The sequence below is a fragment of the Aythya fuligula genome, chromosome 4 (genome assembly GCF_009819795.1).
Source record: "Aythya fuligula isolate bAytFul2 chromosome 4, bAytFul2.pri, whole genome shotgun sequence".
Lineage (NCBI taxonomy): Eukaryota > Metazoa > Chordata > Aves > Anseriformes > Anatidae > Aythya > Aythya fuligula.
This window is the reverse complement of record NC_045562.1, coordinates 20,309,793-20,329,910: the sequence shown is the minus strand read 5'-3', so window position 1 is coordinate 20,329,910 and position 20,118 is coordinate 20,309,793. Positions and strand designations below refer to the sequence as shown.

Sequence of the window (20,118 nt, the reverse complement as noted above, 5' to 3'; positions counted from 1 at the left end):
AGCATTTCTGGTAAGCGTAGCCCAGTGATTTGTCACTAGCAAATAACCACAATTATGTATTGCTTGCAGTCACAAGCCAGTTACTTGCTTAAGCTACACTCCCCCTGCCTTATCCAAGTAAGCTTGACATTTTGAAGTTACTCACCTCACCCTCTCCTTTAGCAGCCAAATAATTCATTTCTTGTACATCAACAAGCTTTATGATATTGCATGACATTGGTGCTCCAACATGACCTATTAAACAGAAAAGCTTCAGTAGCCTGAATGGGTTTAATCAGGTTTTTAAAGTAATAAGTTATCTAAATACTAGAGTAATGGAAGAGATGAACATCAGTTTCTGGCAACTTAGCACATTAATACCATTACACTGATAGCTTTTAGTTTGTAGGGACTGAAGCATTCAGTTCAGATATCCCTTGAACTTTAAAAACTGAACCATCTATTCAGGCTTGCTTTCTTTTTAGTATAATCAGGATCTTTGCTCTGTGGATGTACTAGAGTAGCAAAAGTCTTACTGTAACTGCAAGTATCAGAATTACAGTTACAGAGCTAGAGATGAAATGGCTGACAAATGCAGATTGTTCCAAATACACCAGAAATGCCACTTAAACTTCTAGCACTGTTTATACACAGATTTCTATTCTGTAAGGCTATACATTTTAGTATAACTTCTCTCCTACATCTACTTGAACTAGAAGGGCAAAGCCTGTTAACAACTTCACTCACTGAACATTCCTACCTATTTAGGAACTTCAAGATCCTTTCAAAGCTTTCTTACTTGACTTGAAAAATAAAGTCTAGTTCTTTAAAGCAGGTGTTAACAGGCTAAGTAACATGACTGTGGCTTCTATAGCAACCTGAAGTTTAACAGACAAGCAGACCATTAAACACTGTACCTGCTGTCCAGTCACCAGGCATTGACAGTGAGCATCCAGCTGTGCATTCAGTCTGTCCATAACCTTCATAGAACTAGGAAATAAAACCAAGAGCTTAAGATTCTTGTTTTTTCAAAGTTTCTTCGTTAAGAATAAGATTTTGCTTTTTTTCTAATCCAGTTTAAATTTGAATTTAGCATAACCCTCAGCATCTTTAAGAATTAAAAAAAGCTTTACTGCAATAAAGACTTTCAAGTAATGATATTCCATCTTCAGTTAATATTTACTCAAGATTTCATAGTTTCACATGCTGTGTGACACCTATCTAGGTCACAATGTTACCCATATTCTTAAGTCAGAAAGCAGTACAGTGCAACAGGAAGAAACAGATGTACTAGAAGTGACTTCATGCATGATGCTGAAGGACAGGTTTGTCCAAGACGACCAGGAATTGATGCCCTGTATCTCATCCCAGCACTGTGGGTATTGTATGTAAGACAGAACTGCCTCTTCTGTTTAGAGCTCACTGCTATACTAGCATACCACTGAAGGTATTCAAGTCACAGAAACCTCATAAGTTTTAGCGTTTCAATGTTTTCCATCCTTGAAATCTATTTTATATTTGTTCCATCAGAATCTGTTATTCAGATTTTACCTCAAGCGGCATATACTTTGCTCAAAAATGTCTTTTGCCTTTGAAGTTTGTCTGATTCTACCTAGAATTATCTTCAAACCAATACTACATAACTTTGAGATACTCTATAGTACAGTTATGAATGTTTCTGTAGACAAGGCAAGTCCAGAAACTTAATCCAAAAACATTAATCATTGAATACAGCTGCCAGTGAGAAAGTTTTTCCCTTAGGAAGGCTTAGATGGTTATTGAAATTACCATAGAGACTTTGGATGAATACAGAAGGTTTGGAGGTCTGAGAGAAACTCTGGAAAGGAATATGTACTTGTACAGCTCCAAAAAGAATGCTAACAAGTTATCCATATAATCAGACCACTAGAAGTGTTCTTCTATCAAAGTTTAAATCAGGTACTAAAATGTTTATGGTTTTGGATCAAGAGCAACGAACTCACCTGACAGCCAAGAGCTGTCCTCAGGAAGGTCAGTACACTTGCAGATATAGGTGCTGCTCCTGTGATCATCAGCCTTACTCTTCCTCCCAAACTTGCCTACAACAGACACAAGGTAATGTGGACACCAAAAGCATTTTAGAAAGATTTCTAGAGTCTTTATCTCTTCTGCCCTCAGTCACTATCTGACTACATGCACAACCCACAAATGTTAAAAGCTGAAGTTCAGTCTCCTATGCAAGTTGTCCGTCATGGAATGTTTTAGCATTTTAATCTCTTTAATGGCCGGAATAAACAGTATCTCAAATACACAGCATCTACAAAGACTATACTTTTGTGCCACTGAAATATAGACTCAGCCAGAAGTCTAAAGAACTTAAGTTGAGGGTTTTTACTTTTAACCTGCCTTCTATTGGTTTCTCATATAACCTGAATACTATAAAAGCAGCCACATGAGGGTGTTGTGCAACCAGGATACAGGCCATTGCAAGCCACCCAACATAATACCAGGCAAGTTTGCTAGTTATGGACAGTGAGGAAACTGTAAGGGCTACATGTAGCAACTGGGCAACATTCTGCATTCCTCCTTCAGAAGGCGGGTGTTTGCTTCTTTTAAAGTCTGCTACTTTTTGCTACTTTTAAAGTTCTTTTAAAGAAACAGACTTCTAGAGCAACTTCCTGAATGCAGTTAACTGATACCACCAGAACAGGAAGAATTGGAAAGTAGTAGGAAAAAGGTTTTGAATTTTACTCTGAGTAACCAGATGATCTTTAATAAGTGATAAACAGCATACCAGATTATAACCACCCATATCAAATTCAGTAATTGCAAACTGATGCCTATAAGCCACAAAAAACATATGTAGTGATGCTTTACATTTCCAGTATTTGAAAACACATCATACTGCTGTTCTGTAATTAAGTAAGCACATCTGGAACTTTCCCAAAAATAATCATGAAAAAATAAGTGATGCAATAAAAGAGGTCCAATATCCATAATACAAAGACTCAGAATTTCAAGCATACCTGTATTTTGCGGAAGATGACTTTATCCCAGAAACTGTTGTTTCTGACTATACCGCTTCTAAGTTCTGCTTCTTTCCTCTTGGAAGCAAAATCCAGCATCCACCTCTTTAATGATGTATCTGCCTGCCCAAAAATCTATTAAGGAAGATGATTTACAATTAGTAGTCTCAGACTGTCATTCACTTTTTTTTTTTTACAGTAGTACACAAAGATTCTTACAGTGAAAAACAAGCAAGTCAGACATCTGCTGGTAAGCATCATATTTCTGGTAAGAAGTATTTCTGGATTTGGCCTCTCTACCTCTTGTATACACCAAAAACTAGTGCTTAATCCTTTCTTCCCATCCAACTGGGGACAACTTTATGTTTAGTTTCTTCATTTAAGTATGAATGAAAATTGACATTTTGCTTGCTTTTTCTATTCCAGTTTGGTTAAAATACGAGTTGAGCATAATCTTCAGTATAGTCTAGAGTACATATCACCATAACATGTTAAAGTAATACAAATCAATAAAAGCATAAATAGCATTTTAGAAAACACTGATATTTGACATTTCTGAAGGGGTCTGCAATCTCTTACATATATAAGCTTGCTTTTTAGATTACTTTTTAAGGCTTCCTTCTGGTCATTCCCAGGAAGCCACAGAGCAGACTTAACAGAACCACAGATAGTATATTCCCTTGGAGAGACAAAGACCCAGCAGCAATTCAGCATTATGGGGCTTGTCACCTCTATTTCCCACTTGGAACTTCACATGCCAGATTACTACAAGGCTGAGAGGTTGAAACTGCCACAGAAATGAGATTTTCATGGCACTAGGAACACGTAGTAAGAGATCATGAAAGGAGAATGGAGTTCTAAGCTTCAGCCCTGTTTCTGTAATTCCAACACATACAGACCTTCATTCTTCTCTGGTATTTTAAGTTTTAAGCACTACAGGCAGTTGGCCTCAGTATTTCCTCCCCTCCAGATGAAGTTGCTGTGACCAAACGGAATGTTGCATCACTTGCTGCTGCTCAAGTCTCATGAGAGGAGTACTGTCCCAACTGAGGCAACATAGACAGGTCTGCCATTTCTTTAGCAGCCAGACTGCATCCTGTATCCTCCAACTCCTCTGGCTATATTCTCATAGGGGTCAGCTATTTGTATTAAAAACAATGACTTAATATCTTCTGTAGAAAGGCCAAGAAACTACTTCTGAATACCCATCTCAGATGACCCTGAGAAGGTTAGTAGCAAGCACAGGAGAGAATAGGGTTACTGACACACCCTCTCTCCAGCACTTCGGACTGGCTGGTTTATAGTTCTTCCTGCTAGAACATGCTGGCTGCTGTGTAGGAAACTTGTACTTGTCCATGCAAACATAGGCAGACACCTGACCTTGATTTGCAAATCCCCTTCCATGAGTCAGATGCTAAAAATGTGGCCTGCGGACACTAAGCCTCATGTTCATGGTGCTGACTGGACTTGAACTTACTATTTTGCTTTAAGTTAACAAATGCACAGAACAGTCTGACTAGACTTGGTTCTCTCCAGCAAGTATTGGCTGCCTGAAAACACTTTAATACAGCCAGTACTTCTCCCTGTACATTCATCACTTTTAGAGAGATGCAACAATTTGTGAGCACTGACTTAACATCAGAGCACAATAGTTACTTCTGCCCTAATCAGACTTCAGGAAGTCTTTCAAAGCTCATCACAGATTTAGTCTCAGCTTTAGACTTACCTTGTCAAACATTCTGTTCAGCAGTCGTGGTACTACAGGGAATACAGTTGGCTGTAGTGTTTTTAGGTCATCCATAAGTAGTCTGATATCCCCTTGAAAGAATCCTATCCGAGCTCCATGGCACAGAATCACACACTGTTAGAAAAGAGCAAAAAGTGTCTGAAGACAGCATGTATAAAGCATAGCAGGACATGTTTGTTGTATGTGGGGCAAAGACCAACAGAAATACTGTACAAAAGTCCCTAACCAAAGAAGTTGGTCAAATAAGGTACAGCTCAGAGGTAGCTAAATATTGAAGTCCTCTATTTTAAACGTCTAACAAGCTCAAATACTAGAACTTTGTTCCCTGCTACAGACTAGCAAATCTGCATTTGAAGTCAACATATACCACGTACTGATCCAGCAGGGATCTCTGCTGTGTGCTACTTGTGTAGTATTCTCTTGCACTCTGGTTTTCCTTACTGTTTGCCAACAAGATTGAACAAACAAGGATTTTTTTGTCAGGTGTTCAGGATGCTCTCTGGAAGATTCTAGCATAGCCACTGCTTATTTCTGTACCACTTCAGACCTACACCATGGAAGGCAGACAATCCCGCAGTGTTCTGTGTTCTCTATTAGCCTAGAAGCTCTCTACCCACCACACCTATACAGCCTATTTATTCTTTTTAATAGCAGCCCTACTTTTCTGTGTTTCTCCATACCTACTAGTTTTTATTTCTTCCCCCTTCCCCTGCACACCTCTTCCTTCAAGCCTAAGGACACTCATAAATCTTGGGGTGCATCTACTTTCTTCATAATATACAATTACACACATACATAAGCATATATATTTACACATACTACATAGACATATAGACTTAACCCCTTCAGTAGAAAGCTCAGGGCTCCAAACTGAAACTGTGGGACTGCTTCCAGCCCTATGCATCTTTTCACACTTGCATGGAGGCTGTTATTCCCTTGTATATCAAATCTGGCTGTACCCCAATTCAAATTGGTTTTCTATCTCACCTAAAGGAGCTGAGTTAAACTTCAAGTACAAGACTGCCATGCCTTTACTATACATGCAACTAGAATGATGCTATTTCCTCAGACATCTTATGCATCACCTACTAAGGGCCTTTCAGCCCATAATTAAGACTACTGGTTAGGACAGTCCAGAGCTCCCTCATTCTCAAAAAACGAGGCTCCAGATTCTACCCTACAGAAAAAAGCCATCCAAGTTAGTGTAATTTAGTGACAAATTCTGAAGTTAAAAGCCATTTTCATTTCCTGGAAGAGAACAGCATTCAAACAAAATCCACCTCCCCCCGTTTCTTGAAAGCAATGGTAAATATACACAAAACTATTTTTAAGTTGTTTAAATGAGCAGGTGGCCACATTACACAGTAAGTCTTTATTACAGCTTTTACAGACTAAAGCAGGGCATGCATTTTTAGTACTGCACTGATTAGATGGAATTTCTAGGCAGTAAGTATACCAAAGGATTGTGTCCTGTTCAACTAGACCAGTTTCTTATTAATCCTAGCCCTAAGGCTGATGTTTCAACATGAAAGTTAGTTGTCTAGTACTCACTATTGTGGGATGTTTTCTTGAACCTTACCTCAAGCTTTTATACATGTGTAAAAGGCAAAAACAAATACTGTTTATCAGTGAGACTCAGGAATCACGTGTTCTGTAAGAAAATACAGTAGTTTTGAAGAACATGCCTACCTCAACAACTCTCTCAAACATATGGGCCAAGGGCAGGAATGATATCAGAACATCTTCAGAGGTAGGTATAAATGTTTTCTGAAAAGTGTTAAGCAAAACAGAGGAAGAATTATTTTTAAGCTAAACAATACAAATAGATATCAGAACTTTAGAGCACAGCCCTTACTTCAGCTTTGTTTGAAACACAGCTGCATTGTCTTTCACTCATTAACAAGACTACTAGAAATCATTGCTTTGAGCACATTGCAGAAATTGTCATCTTCTGTAACAGCCAAGTACAGTAACTGATTTTTACAGCTTATTATATAATTATGAATAGAAACAAGTTCTGAGAGAAGCCACATGAAGTTCCAATATACATAATGTAGAGGATGGTGTGAAGATTGTATTTATTTATTTTTTTTAACCCCCAAGACATACTACTGCATACATTCATTGTAGGTCAGAAAGTTCATTTACCCAATTTAACATAAGGTCAATATCAAAGTACCTCACATGATCTAATCATGAGACCAGTTGCTTAATTTAGAAACAATCCTATATGCAGGGCACTTGGCAAAGTAGGTATGCCAAAAACTCTCCCATGAGAATTTTGCTTTTTTGCATGCCAAACTTTTGACACATCCACACAACAAGTACAGTTACAAGTTCCCAAGCTGTGGTGGACCAATGATTATTAATACAGCAGTATCAGTTTGGTAGGAGTGGGGGGGGGGGGGGAAGAGGAAGACAAACACCCAGCATCACCAAAAAAACACCTCTACCAACATCCCCAAAACATCCAACAGATCTGCATTAATATCAGTACTGTGTTGCTATTCTATTTCTGGTCCCCACATTACATGCAAAGAAATTAAGGAGAAACTGAAAGAAGAAACAACTAAGATAAATGCAACCAAATCTATTCCTTATAGTTTAATCTACTTTGCCTACTATTCTACATAGTTTTTTTTTCTGATTTGCTTTCTATTAAGTTTCATGTGAATTATGTGATATACTACAAAGTAAAAGAAAGGCACCTTAGGTATATGTTGACTCCTAAACTAGTAATTTGACAGCAGTCTGCCCACACATTTTTCAATTGCTGAAATCTCACCCGTTTTAGACTTAACATACTAAGATCCATTTTCACTCCTGAGATACTCCCCTTCATGCAAATAAACCTACATCAACCTTGATGTTTACCTCTGTATTTTTCAGAAAAGCTGAAGCATTGCTGACTATATTTCCATGACTGAGCATAGCTCCCTTGGGGTTTCCTAAGGAAGAAGCACATCAAGATGCAACAGTGAAATCCTTCAATCTTTTAAGTTTCCAAGCAAAGGTAAAATTAAACTAGTAGCATTTCAGTCAAACTCTTCGCAGACATTAAGATACAATGAAGGGTATTAAAGGTAGAGAAGTGGCTGACATTTAAGAAAACTATTACCAGCTAAAGTACTAAGTTTGTGTGGAAGCCTTCAAATTTATTAAGTACAGCAACTCCTCTAGAAACAGTCATGTTTCTTGGATAAGCTTCTCATTCAAAATTCAGTATTTCTGTGAAGATGAAGCTATCAAACTCAGACAACTTATCTAAGAGCTGCTTTAAAAGTATAATTAATAACATTGTACACTTCCCTTTTACTCCCTACCAATGTTGGTTATTGTCACATGCTTGACATTTGTCAGTTATCTAGGCAGTTGGCTTTCTGTTTTGGTCTTACAGCAAGGGTATGCTGTGCATAAGAGCCAAGAAGCAAGTCCTGCTAGTATAAAAACAGAACTGAGTCAGAAGTCAGAGCTGTTATTATAATGGAAGCACAAGTTCAGTACCTATTTCCAAGCCCCAAAACATAAGACCTCTACCCCCCTTAACTGCAGCTCTGTATTAGTCAACAGGAAAAGTCAGTGAGCCTCACCACAAAACCTCCCCAGATACTATTTGCCAAAAAGATGCAGCGGCAGGGGAGAGTCTTGGAAAAGAAAGTAGGAGGGCTTCTGAATTAGTTTTGCACATATAAGATAATGAATTCTGCATAATGTAATGAGGTGTACCTGTTGTTCCACTGGTGAAACAGATGACTGCTAGATCTTCTGGCTTTGGAGGCTATGAGAGTTAAGAAAGTATTAGTATAGTTCTCTAGAAAGAGATTACCTGGATAAAACAGTGAAATACTCATGTTACTTTTGAACTATGGGAGATAGAAACATTTGCTAGTTTGATCTATGGAATACGTTAGATTAGATCAGTTGAATTCATACTTACTAGAGGTTTTTGCCTGTGTGCTCTTCCCAGTTCCTACAGGAAGTGAAGAAAGGAGAGACTGTTAAGTCAGAGCACATTACTTTGTGTTAAATTTACCAGACAAAACCTTACTAAACTTTATAACATTCCATCCTTTAGAATGCCTGTTAAAGCATTTGTAACTTACAAAAGCATGAAGTATCTTTATTAAAGGCTCTAAGGGACATTTAGAAGATCTAGTATATTCTACAAATACAAGAGCAATACCTAAAACTCTTTTCAACTAGTAAATCAGAAGTCATTCATAAGACAAGCTCAAGGTTAAGTAGTATACTAACAAGCCACAGCAGACAGTCCAACAGCTCATACAGATGTGTTCCTGACAACTGCTGACCATGTAGAGCAGTATTCATGTCACGAAGCACCCTGCATCTACATCACTGCTTTGAGACAGAAGACTGAAGTTTCCCCATGAAGGCTCATTGGTGGTTTGTAGTCCTTTTAATACTGATGAATGGTGTGCAGCAAGTTCTGTCCACTAGAACCTTTTCTTCCTCATTACAATTATTTATGCCTGAACATTAATGATGCCATAGATCTTTAGGCTGAAGGGAATGTATATCAAGATCCCTTTACCATCAATGATATAATGATTAATATGAAATTGTAGAAAGCTTATGTTCAATACCGATGAGCTCAGAAGTTTCAAATCCAGACTTATTCCTGTCACATCTATTTAAGACTAAAAGCAGCTATAGTTGTTTTGTTTAAGGGCTTCAATAAGTTAAAAATGGACTTTTTGTTAAATACACGTTTGCCCCTTTTAGGGCAGGTACATCCTCATTGCCTTTAAATTCTAAGTACAGAGTATTTGAGATTATTATACACTCATTTATTAGCACTAGCCTTTGTGTACAGATAGTTTTTACATCTTTAGATTACCCATAAACAAAGAAGTTTAATTGTTTACAGATGTTCCTTTTTCCCTAATCTGTAAGTTTGCCCTTCTGAAAGTGTCATTACATCAAGAAAATTGACAGTATATTACTGTCTACTCAAAACAGCATCCGCATTTCAAGTGCCACCAGCAGTTCAATACAGCCTGTTTTGAGTAAGACCTGGTATTTACTTAATACACAGTTAAGATCCCTACACAATTCTGTTGATCTAGAAGAGAAGGCCAACATCTCTTCCTCTCAAATAGCCATTTATTCACAGCTAATCAGCTCTAAATCATCACAGCATAAGTACAGACATTAAGCATCAGAAACCAAGATTGTTATCTGGTCACACTGAGTACAGGAAACAGTAAGTTCATGCCAGAAACCTAGAAAACAAGCTTGAAATAATCATTCTAATCTAAGCTTCTAAACAGCGCAGAGTTGTCTTTTAAGAGACTAAAAGCTCTTACCCCTTAAAAAGATTAGAACTTATTCTTGTTCACTGAGACACTATTAGGAATACTCAAGTTTGTCTTACTTCTTAGACTTAGAGAAAGGAGCACTCATTACTACATTAATCCCAACATGTTGTTACAATAGCATGGCAAAGACCTAACACAGTACTGGAAGTAGCTACTCGAGCAGATATGCTCTAAATATTCACTTTTTTCCCTGTAGCTAGAAGATCCCGTGGACAATACCTAATAAAAACTAGAGTTCAACACAAAGAAGCTGATTTTAGTGTACCATCCTATCCCTGCAGGTTTTTTCCTTATTTAACCCAACCATTTTCTCAGTCAGCTATATCACTGTACAGATCATGTACAACTCTGCATGTCTTTAGCACCATTTCAACTTGACAGCCTAGCTGAGACTAGTTAACTGTGTTGTAAAGGATAACATGCAGGCAGTTTTGCATCTGTACCAGAAGGTGGCCCTATTAACATAGCACATAAGCCTGCTATGAGAACAAGTTCAGTGAAATTATGTTTTTAATTACTAGTTACCACACACCTCTGCAGAAGATGAGCACAGTTACTGTGAGATATGCAGATCCTAATAAGCCAAGCCTTTACCAGCACTACAGCTGGAACCAGACTAAATCCCATTTCATAATATCGCAGTTAGATGCCATTTATGCAATTTGTACTCAGGACAAATTTCTCCTAATAACTTGCACAAGAGATCCAAGCAGAAAAAATGGCTACAAGCAAAAGGACTAAGACTAACATTAGGAGGCTAAAGTCAGTTTCCAGAAAAAGGATTCTGTTCACTGTACTGTATTCTGAAGTATTTTTCACAGCATATGACTTATTGTTTCATATGAATAAGCCTTAATGTTCAGATCTGATGTTACACCTGTACCATGTTTTTCCATTATCTTGACATACATTTTTATATCTTGCACATTGTAAAATGCCACTAGCAAGTTGATTTCTCTTTGTATGAGCTTCAACCCAAGAGACAGTTAAGTAGTTTGAAACTAACCCACCACACTGTTCAGTCCTGAGATCTGTGCAATTGACACTATCTTATTCTTCTGCAAGTAAATAAGATGAAAGCACTAGAACAGATTAAGCACACTTACCTCTATTTCTTTCATGCTGAAGATTTCTACCCCACACTTCTTGCCACGTTCTACAAGATCTGTGCCAAAAGGTTCCATGATAACGATGGTGTTGAGGATCGGAGTCTCCCCCTTTTCCACATTAGTTAACAGAAGTTTAGCCTTGTCAGGTGTGTCACAGAAAACCAGTGATAAGTCAGCTGATGAAAGAGAACAACATTATCAATACAACAAGTGTGGACTACATTCACACTCCAGATCTTGTGAAAGGAAAACATCTGAAGGCAGCTACAGTTCTGTCCTTAGTCAGCTCTGCCATCATATATTCAGTTGCTGAACTACTGAAAATACCCTACCTTTGTTCACAATGTAGGTAATTGCTTCAGTTCCTAGTGTATCATAGAGTGGCACCACTACCATGGAGTATGCATAGCATCCCTGTTCGATGATGACCCACTGCACAAAGAAATGAGATGCAAGTCAGTGTTTACCTGAAACAGACCTTTGAGAAGTAATCCCAATGTGAGCCTAATAAGGACACTATTAGGACAGAGCTCTTTTGGACAAATTTTAACAAAAAAGTCTTTCTAATTTCTATCACTTGTTTACCTTGAAAGCCTATTTTTAAATTTGTCAGAGGAAGAAAAAAGTCAGTAAGAAGGTAGCTATGAGAAGGCATGCAACCCAATAAAATTCAACTGTTCTTAGTTAATGTGTACCGACTTCTTCTAAAACTATTTAAAATAACTCTATCTCCATCTCCTTAGTCTACCTGTGACGGGGAAAGAGGTTTTGAATAGGAGTTAATAGGAGTACAGTACTGTTTCTTATCTTTAGGTCATCACAGAAGCCATTGAAGCTTTCAATATTTTATATCATTGTAGTATGAATCAATGAAGGACTTGCACATGTCTTGACACACTGGTATATTTATCTATTGTATAAATAACATCTATACACAGCCTGTTCTCATCTCTGTATTACCCACATCTCATCAGGGCCAGACACGCAACATACAGTTACCACAGAGTTCAGAGTTCTCTGGAAAGCCAGCTCCATGAAGTCTGTCATCATGTCTTAAGACTAACTACTCCCCTTTAATTGGGTTTAATCTGAAGATGCGGTTGTACATGTATGTGTACCAATTCTGTGTTTTCACAGAAGAGGACAGCCTTGCAAGCTGCAATTAAGAGGATTCACCTGCTAAGATGTATAGTAATCAAACCCCTGTAGCCTTATTTTGTGATACCATCTGAATTCTTTACAGAAAGATTTCATCTGAAGTACTGTCAAGGTAAGAGCCTCATAATTCTTCTTCTGTAGAGTAGCTATTGAGAATGGTTTGTAAATAACCAGCTACACCAAAACAGAGTTGCATGCAACTCCTTAAGTGTGAGCCTCTGGACAAGTGAGGCAGCCGGTGGAACTGGAACAACTCTGTTTTTCCCCTCAAGAGTGACAAACTCAGAACCTTTAGCTAGTTCCAGATAGCTAAATAAAACATACATCTTAAAAAGATGAAGAAACTTGCAATTCAACAAGGATTTCATTAATAAAGAGCATTTCCCTTCACCATTCCCCCCCCCAACTATCGTGTTTTCCAGTGTTTTTGCAGGACACTAGCCAATTGCCTCACCCCTGTAATGACAACAAGTTTGAACATCATTCAGCTGATTATTCCATACGAGATCTAACAGAAGCTATGCTAAAGTTGCTAAATCTCAGTTTTACGAGCTGTTAATTTAGGAAACTTGCCCATAATAAGTTTTCTACTGATTGAGAGTCTTTAACAGAGGGGGTTTTTCTGAAGGCACCTATACAACATGCCTGTTGTTTATGTCTTATCCCAAAAGAAGTCATCTAGTACAACACTAGTGAAGAGGGAACTTACTGGTATAGCTAGGGTCTGCATGAAGAAGTCTACGCACACATACCTATACCAGCTGTAACAGGGTCCCCTGATGATTTTTCATAGACAGCATCCACCTATACATCTAACAAGAATGGGGCACCTGCATTTTTGTTGAGCAGCTTCAAGTTTAGGACTTGTTTTATTGGAGATAAGCCTATACAGCAGACTTCAGAAGCTGCAGACAACTGAGCTTCCCATTACAGCCTCCAACTATTCTTGCACACTGACTGTTGTATTGACAATCTTTATTTTCTGGACCAGTGATATTTCTTTTCTTTTTAGCATCTCAATTTAAAACAATATTTAAACAAATAGCAAACCTCAACACTGGAGTCCTCTAAAAGCCCAAGCAAGCAGCTAGTACTGAATTGAGGCAGTCTGAAAGTTTCCATTTTTCTGATGTGGCTATGATCTATTAAGGGAAACCACATATTTCACTGTGCTTTTCCCCCTCAACTTAAAATACAAGTTCCCTACTTGTAGAAGAGATCTGTTTTTCAGTTACTCAGAGGGAAAGTAGTTTTTATTAACCAAAGTTTATTTTTCTACTGAACGTTTAAACAAGTAACTTGCTAGGATTCCCCCCCAGGGGATTTTCCCAGCAGTTCCCCAGACTGACAAATGTGAATCACTAACAAAAACCTTCACATAATCTCCTGTCTGGATTAGTGATTTTATTCTGGATGTCACAACACTCATCCAGTAGTTTTCAGTAGGGAAAACCCCAGAATTGAAGTTGTTGGCTTAAACAGGTCTTTCCAGCTCATTTCTGATCCAGCTCAAAGCCTGCTGGAATGAAGTAATTCAAGCACATTTTGTTTTTGTCATCCATAAGCAGACCACACTGCCATGCCCTCCTTCAGAAAATCCACTGACCTAACAGTCATAGATTCTACTTTCCATATCAACAAAGCCCCTGGAAAACAGATGGCCAGTTTCTTTGCACTCAAAGGTCTACCTAGCTAACATCTGGCTCCCTGTTTTATTCATTTCTACTTGATGTTGTAAGTACACTCATTTAACAGATTCCCAGTTGGAGCCATCCCAGCCATAATAGGAAAAACATAGCTGTTAGAACCAGAATTCCAGCAGAAGAATCCAAGCAAGTTACCAGATTTAAGAGTCTGAAAAGTTTTTTCTTGCACAATGCTAGAGTTAGGTTTTCTGTTAGGAAAGAAGGAAGTTGGGGGTGTAAAGTCACTTGTCACACTTTAATGATAGAAGGAAAGGCTTTGTGACAAACTGGAAATCAGAAAAGATCCAACAGCAGAGTGCTGTCCAGGACCAGAGACAGTGGTACAACTTCTAGCCACGTCAACACAATAGGTGGCTCTCAAAGATAGAATCCAGCTGCCAGAGTTTATTTAAGATGGACAGAATATTTTAGACAAGTTAAGAATCATCCTCTTGTCTTGATACAGGCTTGGATTAAATTAGCTTAACACAGCAAGCACCAGCTGAAGCTCTAAGCACAAACATAAGTTAGAAGTTCACCCCTATTAAATAGATTTAATAGGCAGAATATGCAAACATTTACTCAACAGTTCATACTACTTTTAGTAACAGCAATCTAGAACCACTCCTGGATTAAGATGAATAGACACCAGCTAATCAAAACATCCCCACAGTTGCCAAAGGTTTGTGACATTTTGCATTATCAGATGATCTTCGGTTGTATCACTTTTAGTCTTTCTGCCTCCTTATTAAGTTAAGGAATTTTCCATTTTTGCCTTTATTGGGAGTTTTCCCACCCAGCATCTTGATGTCCAGGGCCTCTTTCAGAGAGAACTCTATCACCTTTAGCCATCTTTTATTTGTCCAAATATTTCATCACTAAAGGTCTTGAGTTTTGAAGGGTTTAAATATCTTGTGACTTCCAAATACTTTGAGTCACCTAGTACTCCTTTGTCACTTTAAGAGAAAGCAAATGGTGATAACATTAAATCAAATAAGCACTATATTAGCTTCCCATTAAGCCTATGAACTAGAAAGAAGAGAGAAGTTACTTTGGATTCCCTGCTCCCGAGCATAAGAGACTAACAGTTGTGTCAGCTATCAGTTTTGGCTCTTAGCTCTAGATGTCTGTAGCTTGTGGGTCTGCAGTGTCAGCTATGAGCCCTTTCCCAGCTCCAAAAAACTCATAGTAAAGAAGCTTGGTACACTGCAAAAAATCAATAGATTTAGAAGTGTGCCATTTCAGAAACAGCCAGATCACTAATAGAAACACTGTCAAATTACCTCAGGTCTGTTTTGTGCAAAGATTCCTATGTATTGGATTTGAGATGGTTTGAAGCCTCGGTGGAGTAATGCAGAGCCCACATATTCTGCTCTGTCTGAAACCTGGGGGAAAATAAAGAGAAGCCAAACGAAGAGATGAGACAAGCTTAACAGTACAAACCCCATAGAACATTTTCCTTTAACCTTACAAGAAGATTAACTAATGTGAAGTAGACAGTGGTTTTCCAGGATATTTTGGATACCCTCTGACCTTGATAAACTGAAGACTGAATATAGACACCATACTCACACACAAAACACAAGAGTACTTAATCCAGCTGGACTTTAACTGTTAAAGTCTGAATTTAGATTTAATGCTCACATGCAGAAGAGGCTATTTTGTTGTGTTTGTATCGACCCCCAGAAGTGACCCTGGAGTGATGCAGCTTTATACTTCTCAATGACACACATTACATATGCCATCCTTCTGCTGCTTTCAGAAGACTGCTGAACTACTGAATTCCCGGTGCCTACATGAATACCACTCTACTCTTCAAGAAGTATGAGAATAAAGGAGACAAAACAGTTCAATAAATAAAGCTTTTGGGAAAGTAATTTTCTAATTCCTCCTTCCATATAGCGTATGACTTGAATCTATATGTCTTGACCAAAAAAGTTTTGTTAATGAGAGGGTGTACCTAATAAATACCCAGCAAAATCACCTTGGGAAGTGACCTCTGCTACATACAAAAGGTCTGTACTGACCCTAGCCCTACATACTACACAAGGCTTATGCAAAGTTTAAGATATCACTTACTAAATCAGGAGCAACCTGAAAATGCAGAGCTGTCCAGAAGAAGATTTGCATAAAGATATTTTTAGCAATCATGAAGCAGCGTGCTACTAGGTAGAAGTCTATCTATTAACACTCTGTGCAAGCATTATTCAGCACTATTGAGACAAATAACCACAAAGCACGGATAAGATCTGTAAAGTAAAACTAGCCTCTTAAATGAGTGACTATAATAGTAGTATTCTGAGCCTCCAAATACTGCCTCTGAAAGGCTGCAGCTTTGTAGTAGTGTCCAAGTTCTACGCAATTCAGCGATAAAATGCTGAGAGCTGCCAAGATAATCCAAAATGCATTCAGAAATAAAACAGTGAATAAACAAAGTGCGGGAGGTATTCTTCCCCTTGGACATATTTTTGGGGCCGTTCATTTAGGATTTTAACAAGAATTAGAATCTTTCTGCAATATTTTGATGCTACTTTAAAACACCATGAATAATCAAGTCTTTTCGTATCACACCACTGGATGTTGTGTGAATGGTCTCAGTACGCAGAAGCAGATCTAGCACAAAGCTAGAAAGGCTACTTACCTCTTTATAGGAGATCCACTCATATGGCTGGTTTTGTTTTCTAACACCTAGGCATGGACCATTATCTAAAAAACAGCAATAAAAAGTTTCTTAAAATTTAACCCCTGCTTCCTGTCTTAACAGCACACTAACTGCACACCCAGCAGCATTAAGCTGACAGCCTGTAATTCTTTGGAGATACCTTCAGAATGCAAACCCCATTTTGGAGCTGGGGAGGGGAGCAAGCAGGGAATGAAGCTGGGGAAGGTTGGCTTAGGCTGAGGAAGACAGCACTGACGTAGTTCACACAATGCTGCTTCACAAGAGATTGTAATTGGATTTGCCTTCAAGATGCTCACATTTAATGAATTCATCTTATTGATGGGTAGACATCCCCCACCCACAACTGGGCTTCAGGAGCCCAGACCTTCAGTTCTTGACACCATTGAAAAGAGTAACTTTAAACTTACTTGATACATGCAACCCCCTTTGGAAGATATCATAAACTGTTCTCACATCATCATAGTAACAAGTTAACAATTCATCACTCTTAAGGAGAGAGGACCTTCGAGCATGCTCACCACCCTAAAAAACAGTTAAAAAGGTTGGACACTTGTTAGTTACAAATTAACAGGAAATTCCTCAAGGAATAAAAACATCTCATCCATTTTAAACATTATGAGTCTTAATAAATTCTGCTTGAGAGAACTTCATTTCTGTTTCCCAGGACATCAGCATTTAAAGAGATGCTATTTCTCCCTGCATTACTGAAAGTACAAGGCAAAAACCTAACCTCAGCTACATGAGAGCACAGAGCAAATATGTAAGAACCACAAAATGCCCTTTGACACCCCTCACTAGACAAAGATCTTCTTTAGAAGCATTTTATCCCATTATATCAGCAGTTAAGCTTTCTAAATCCCTCCAACCTCAACTGGAGCATTCTAGATGTTAACACTGAGATCCTAATTTACTTTTCCAATTAGGAAATAGTAAACAACCACATTCAGACTCAGGTTTCAAAACCTAAATGATTTTAAGCATGGTCAGTTTTAATGTGCTACTATAAATAGGCTATGTCAAATAATCTCATTTTACACCTATTAAAGTTTCAGGAATTGCAGTTGTGCAAGTACTATTGGGTCACACTTATTAGTTCTGTTCAGGTGACAGACACTTACCAAGCAGATTCTTAACACGGAGACAGTACAGCTGGTTAAGCAGTTTCAAGTAAATATTACCTAAAATCCTCTTTATCAGTGGTTGTAGACAATTTGTGGCCCTTTCAAAGAAATCTTGGTCTACCTAAGTCTATGCATGTATTGTACCATCACCCATGATGTCAAAAACCTGTTCAGATGCAATTCAGTGCTTCCCAGGCTATTGGTCTGGTTTTGATTTCAGTGTACCCTGGAAGATCAGAGAGCACCTGTTACAGATAACTGGACAGATACAGGTTTATGAAGGTTTAACTGCAGATGTCATATCACACGTGTCCATGGAAAGGAGCTAGCACATTAGTGATTCATCAGAGAAGGAAAAACATTTTAAAACTGAAACAAGTTGGACTTGTTTCAGCAAAACTATGTGTAATGCTTGCCACTCCTTTGACTGTAAGCAGAAGCATACACTGTGAACATGGCCCAGAACAACTTAATGACTAGCTTACCTCCAAACACTCATAACATTAGAAATTCAAGAGCATACTTGCCCTCAGACCAACATCTACTCTATAGGAAATGGACTGATCACTTGGACACATCTCTGCCTGGAAAGAAAAGCCAAACTGCCAGTTTTATTGCATTTGTTTCACAGACATTGGATAACCAGGGCCAGCTTTTAGATTTCCCAGTTTTACCACCTCTGGAGCTAACCAGAGGCAGATGAAGCCACACAGTTTGTAACCACAGTCATAGGAAACATCTATACATAATGTTTTGGCACCATGTTTGATGCGCTCCAGTTTCTGTGCAGGTGAGTATCACACCTTAAGTCACTCCTTGGGCAACTGCCAAGAAGTTGGTTTTCTTCTCAGCTGAGCTGGTACTATTTTGTTTACATGCCCCACTGCTCAGAACTACAAAGCAGCTTTCAGAGGGCCTGAAGCACTACCTGAGCCCGAGGACGAGGCTCATCAGGCAGAGAGCACACTGCTTAGATTCAGGGCTGACTGCACTCCCCTTCTTCACAAGGGAATTAAGAAACTATTACAGACTGCTATTGCAGAAACCCATTGGTTGTTTTATTAGTAAAAGAAAGCATAACCAGCTTATCCTGCTTACTTAATTCCTCTTCTCAACACAAAGTGAAGCTAGCTCTTACTCTAGGGCTGCTAGAAATTCACTTCCCACTGAAGAACACAGCTTCTCGTGTGAGGACCATCAGGAGTTCAATATTATTCTTCAGAGATGTGGTAAAAGGCACCTTGATATGCTGAAGATCATTCAGACCTCACCTCATGCTGCCACTTTTAAGTCATCTATTAGGTGGCATTATGGTATTGGTCTAATTTTGCTTTGGAGTATAAAGGACTAGAATTACACTATTTTAAGAGCCTGTACAAAGGGTCCTTACCAGAATATTTGTGCAACCATCAGGCATAGCTTTGTAGCAGAAGTGCTTTTTAGTTTGACTAGTAATGAGCAGTGTTGTTCACAGCAGACATCTCAGCCTCAGGACTGGATGTTTGGCTGATTCCATACAGGTTACCTGAATGGGCTCCAACAGGCAGGCCCAGTACAGAAGCAAGCACTCAGAAGGGTTGTCAGTTTTAAAGTGTCCTTAAGGAGCCAAGAAATAAAGTTTTTTTTGTTTTTGTTTTTGTTTTTTTAATGCTAAGAACAGCCTTGGGTTACTTGTTTAAGACAGCCATTGCAGCATTTTAGGTTGTCACAAGAAGATGAGCAATTATGCAGCAGCTTGTAGACATTAAGAGTAAGACCTTAGATTGGTTTGTAATAGCTGCATCTTAAGGAAAGAAATTTATTCTATAAAAGAGACATATTACATAACCCAGAGAGGCACTGATTGTAACACAAGACAGCCACTTTAAGACATAGGCTTACTTCGTGTTGATACAGGGTGGTTAGGATGAGCAGCACTGTCAAAACATATTGCTGTCTCAACCATGCCTCAGAGGCAAGAGGTCTCATTTCCATGTTCCTAAGGGAAAGTAAACTGCCAAGCAACGCTTGGGTCACTAACATGCATGTTCTGAGCAGCAAGAAGTGCAAGCTAGGATTTCAAGCTAGCCATGTAGTTTTAAGAACGTTAATCCCCAGGTGAGCACACAACAGCTACAAATCAATCCCTTAATATGGAGAGAAGCACAGGTCTAATCAAGCAGTTACTGCAAGACAAGACAAGGCAGAGTTCCTGTACCATCAGGAAAGTGCATGGAGGTTTAAAAGTCTTCATGAGTGGAATACCACTCTCCATATTTGAATGTCTTTCCAAGGAAGAAAGCTGAAGTCCAA

At 38.6% G+C, this 20,118-nt stretch overlaps 1 protein-coding gene across 3 annotated transcripts in view; it reads right to left on the bottom strand.

The window, feature by feature from the left end:
• The window catches only part of ACSL1 (acyl-CoA synthetase long chain family member 1), a 37,964-nt gene that overhangs the window by 5,679 nt on the left and 12,167 nt on the right, over positions 1-20,118 (bottom strand). For all 3 annotated transcript variants that reach the window (XM_032186828.1, XM_032186829.1, XM_032186830.1), the window contains exons 3-16: positions 17,113-17,227; positions 16,664-16,728; positions 15,306-15,407; positions 11,512-11,611; positions 11,177-11,355; positions 8,669-8,701; positions 8,458-8,509; positions 7,606-7,679; positions 6,421-6,498; positions 4,711-4,845; positions 2,985-3,119; positions 1,962-2,057; positions 897-969; positions 146-234 (exon numbers count right to left, since the gene is read on the bottom strand). In XM_032186828.1, coding sequence (XP_032042719.1) covers positions 146-234; positions 897-969; positions 1,962-2,057; positions 2,985-3,119; positions 4,711-4,845; positions 6,421-6,498; positions 7,606-7,679; positions 8,458-8,509; positions 8,669-8,701; positions 11,177-11,355; positions 11,512-11,611; positions 15,306-15,407; positions 16,664-16,728; positions 17,113-17,227 — 1,326 coding nt within the window. The remainder of the gene's footprint in view (positions 1-145; positions 235-896; positions 970-1,961; positions 2,058-2,984; positions 3,120-4,710; positions 4,846-6,420; positions 6,499-7,605; positions 7,680-8,457; positions 8,510-8,668; positions 8,702-11,176; positions 11,356-11,511; positions 11,612-15,305; positions 15,408-16,663; positions 16,729-17,112; positions 17,228-20,118) is intronic.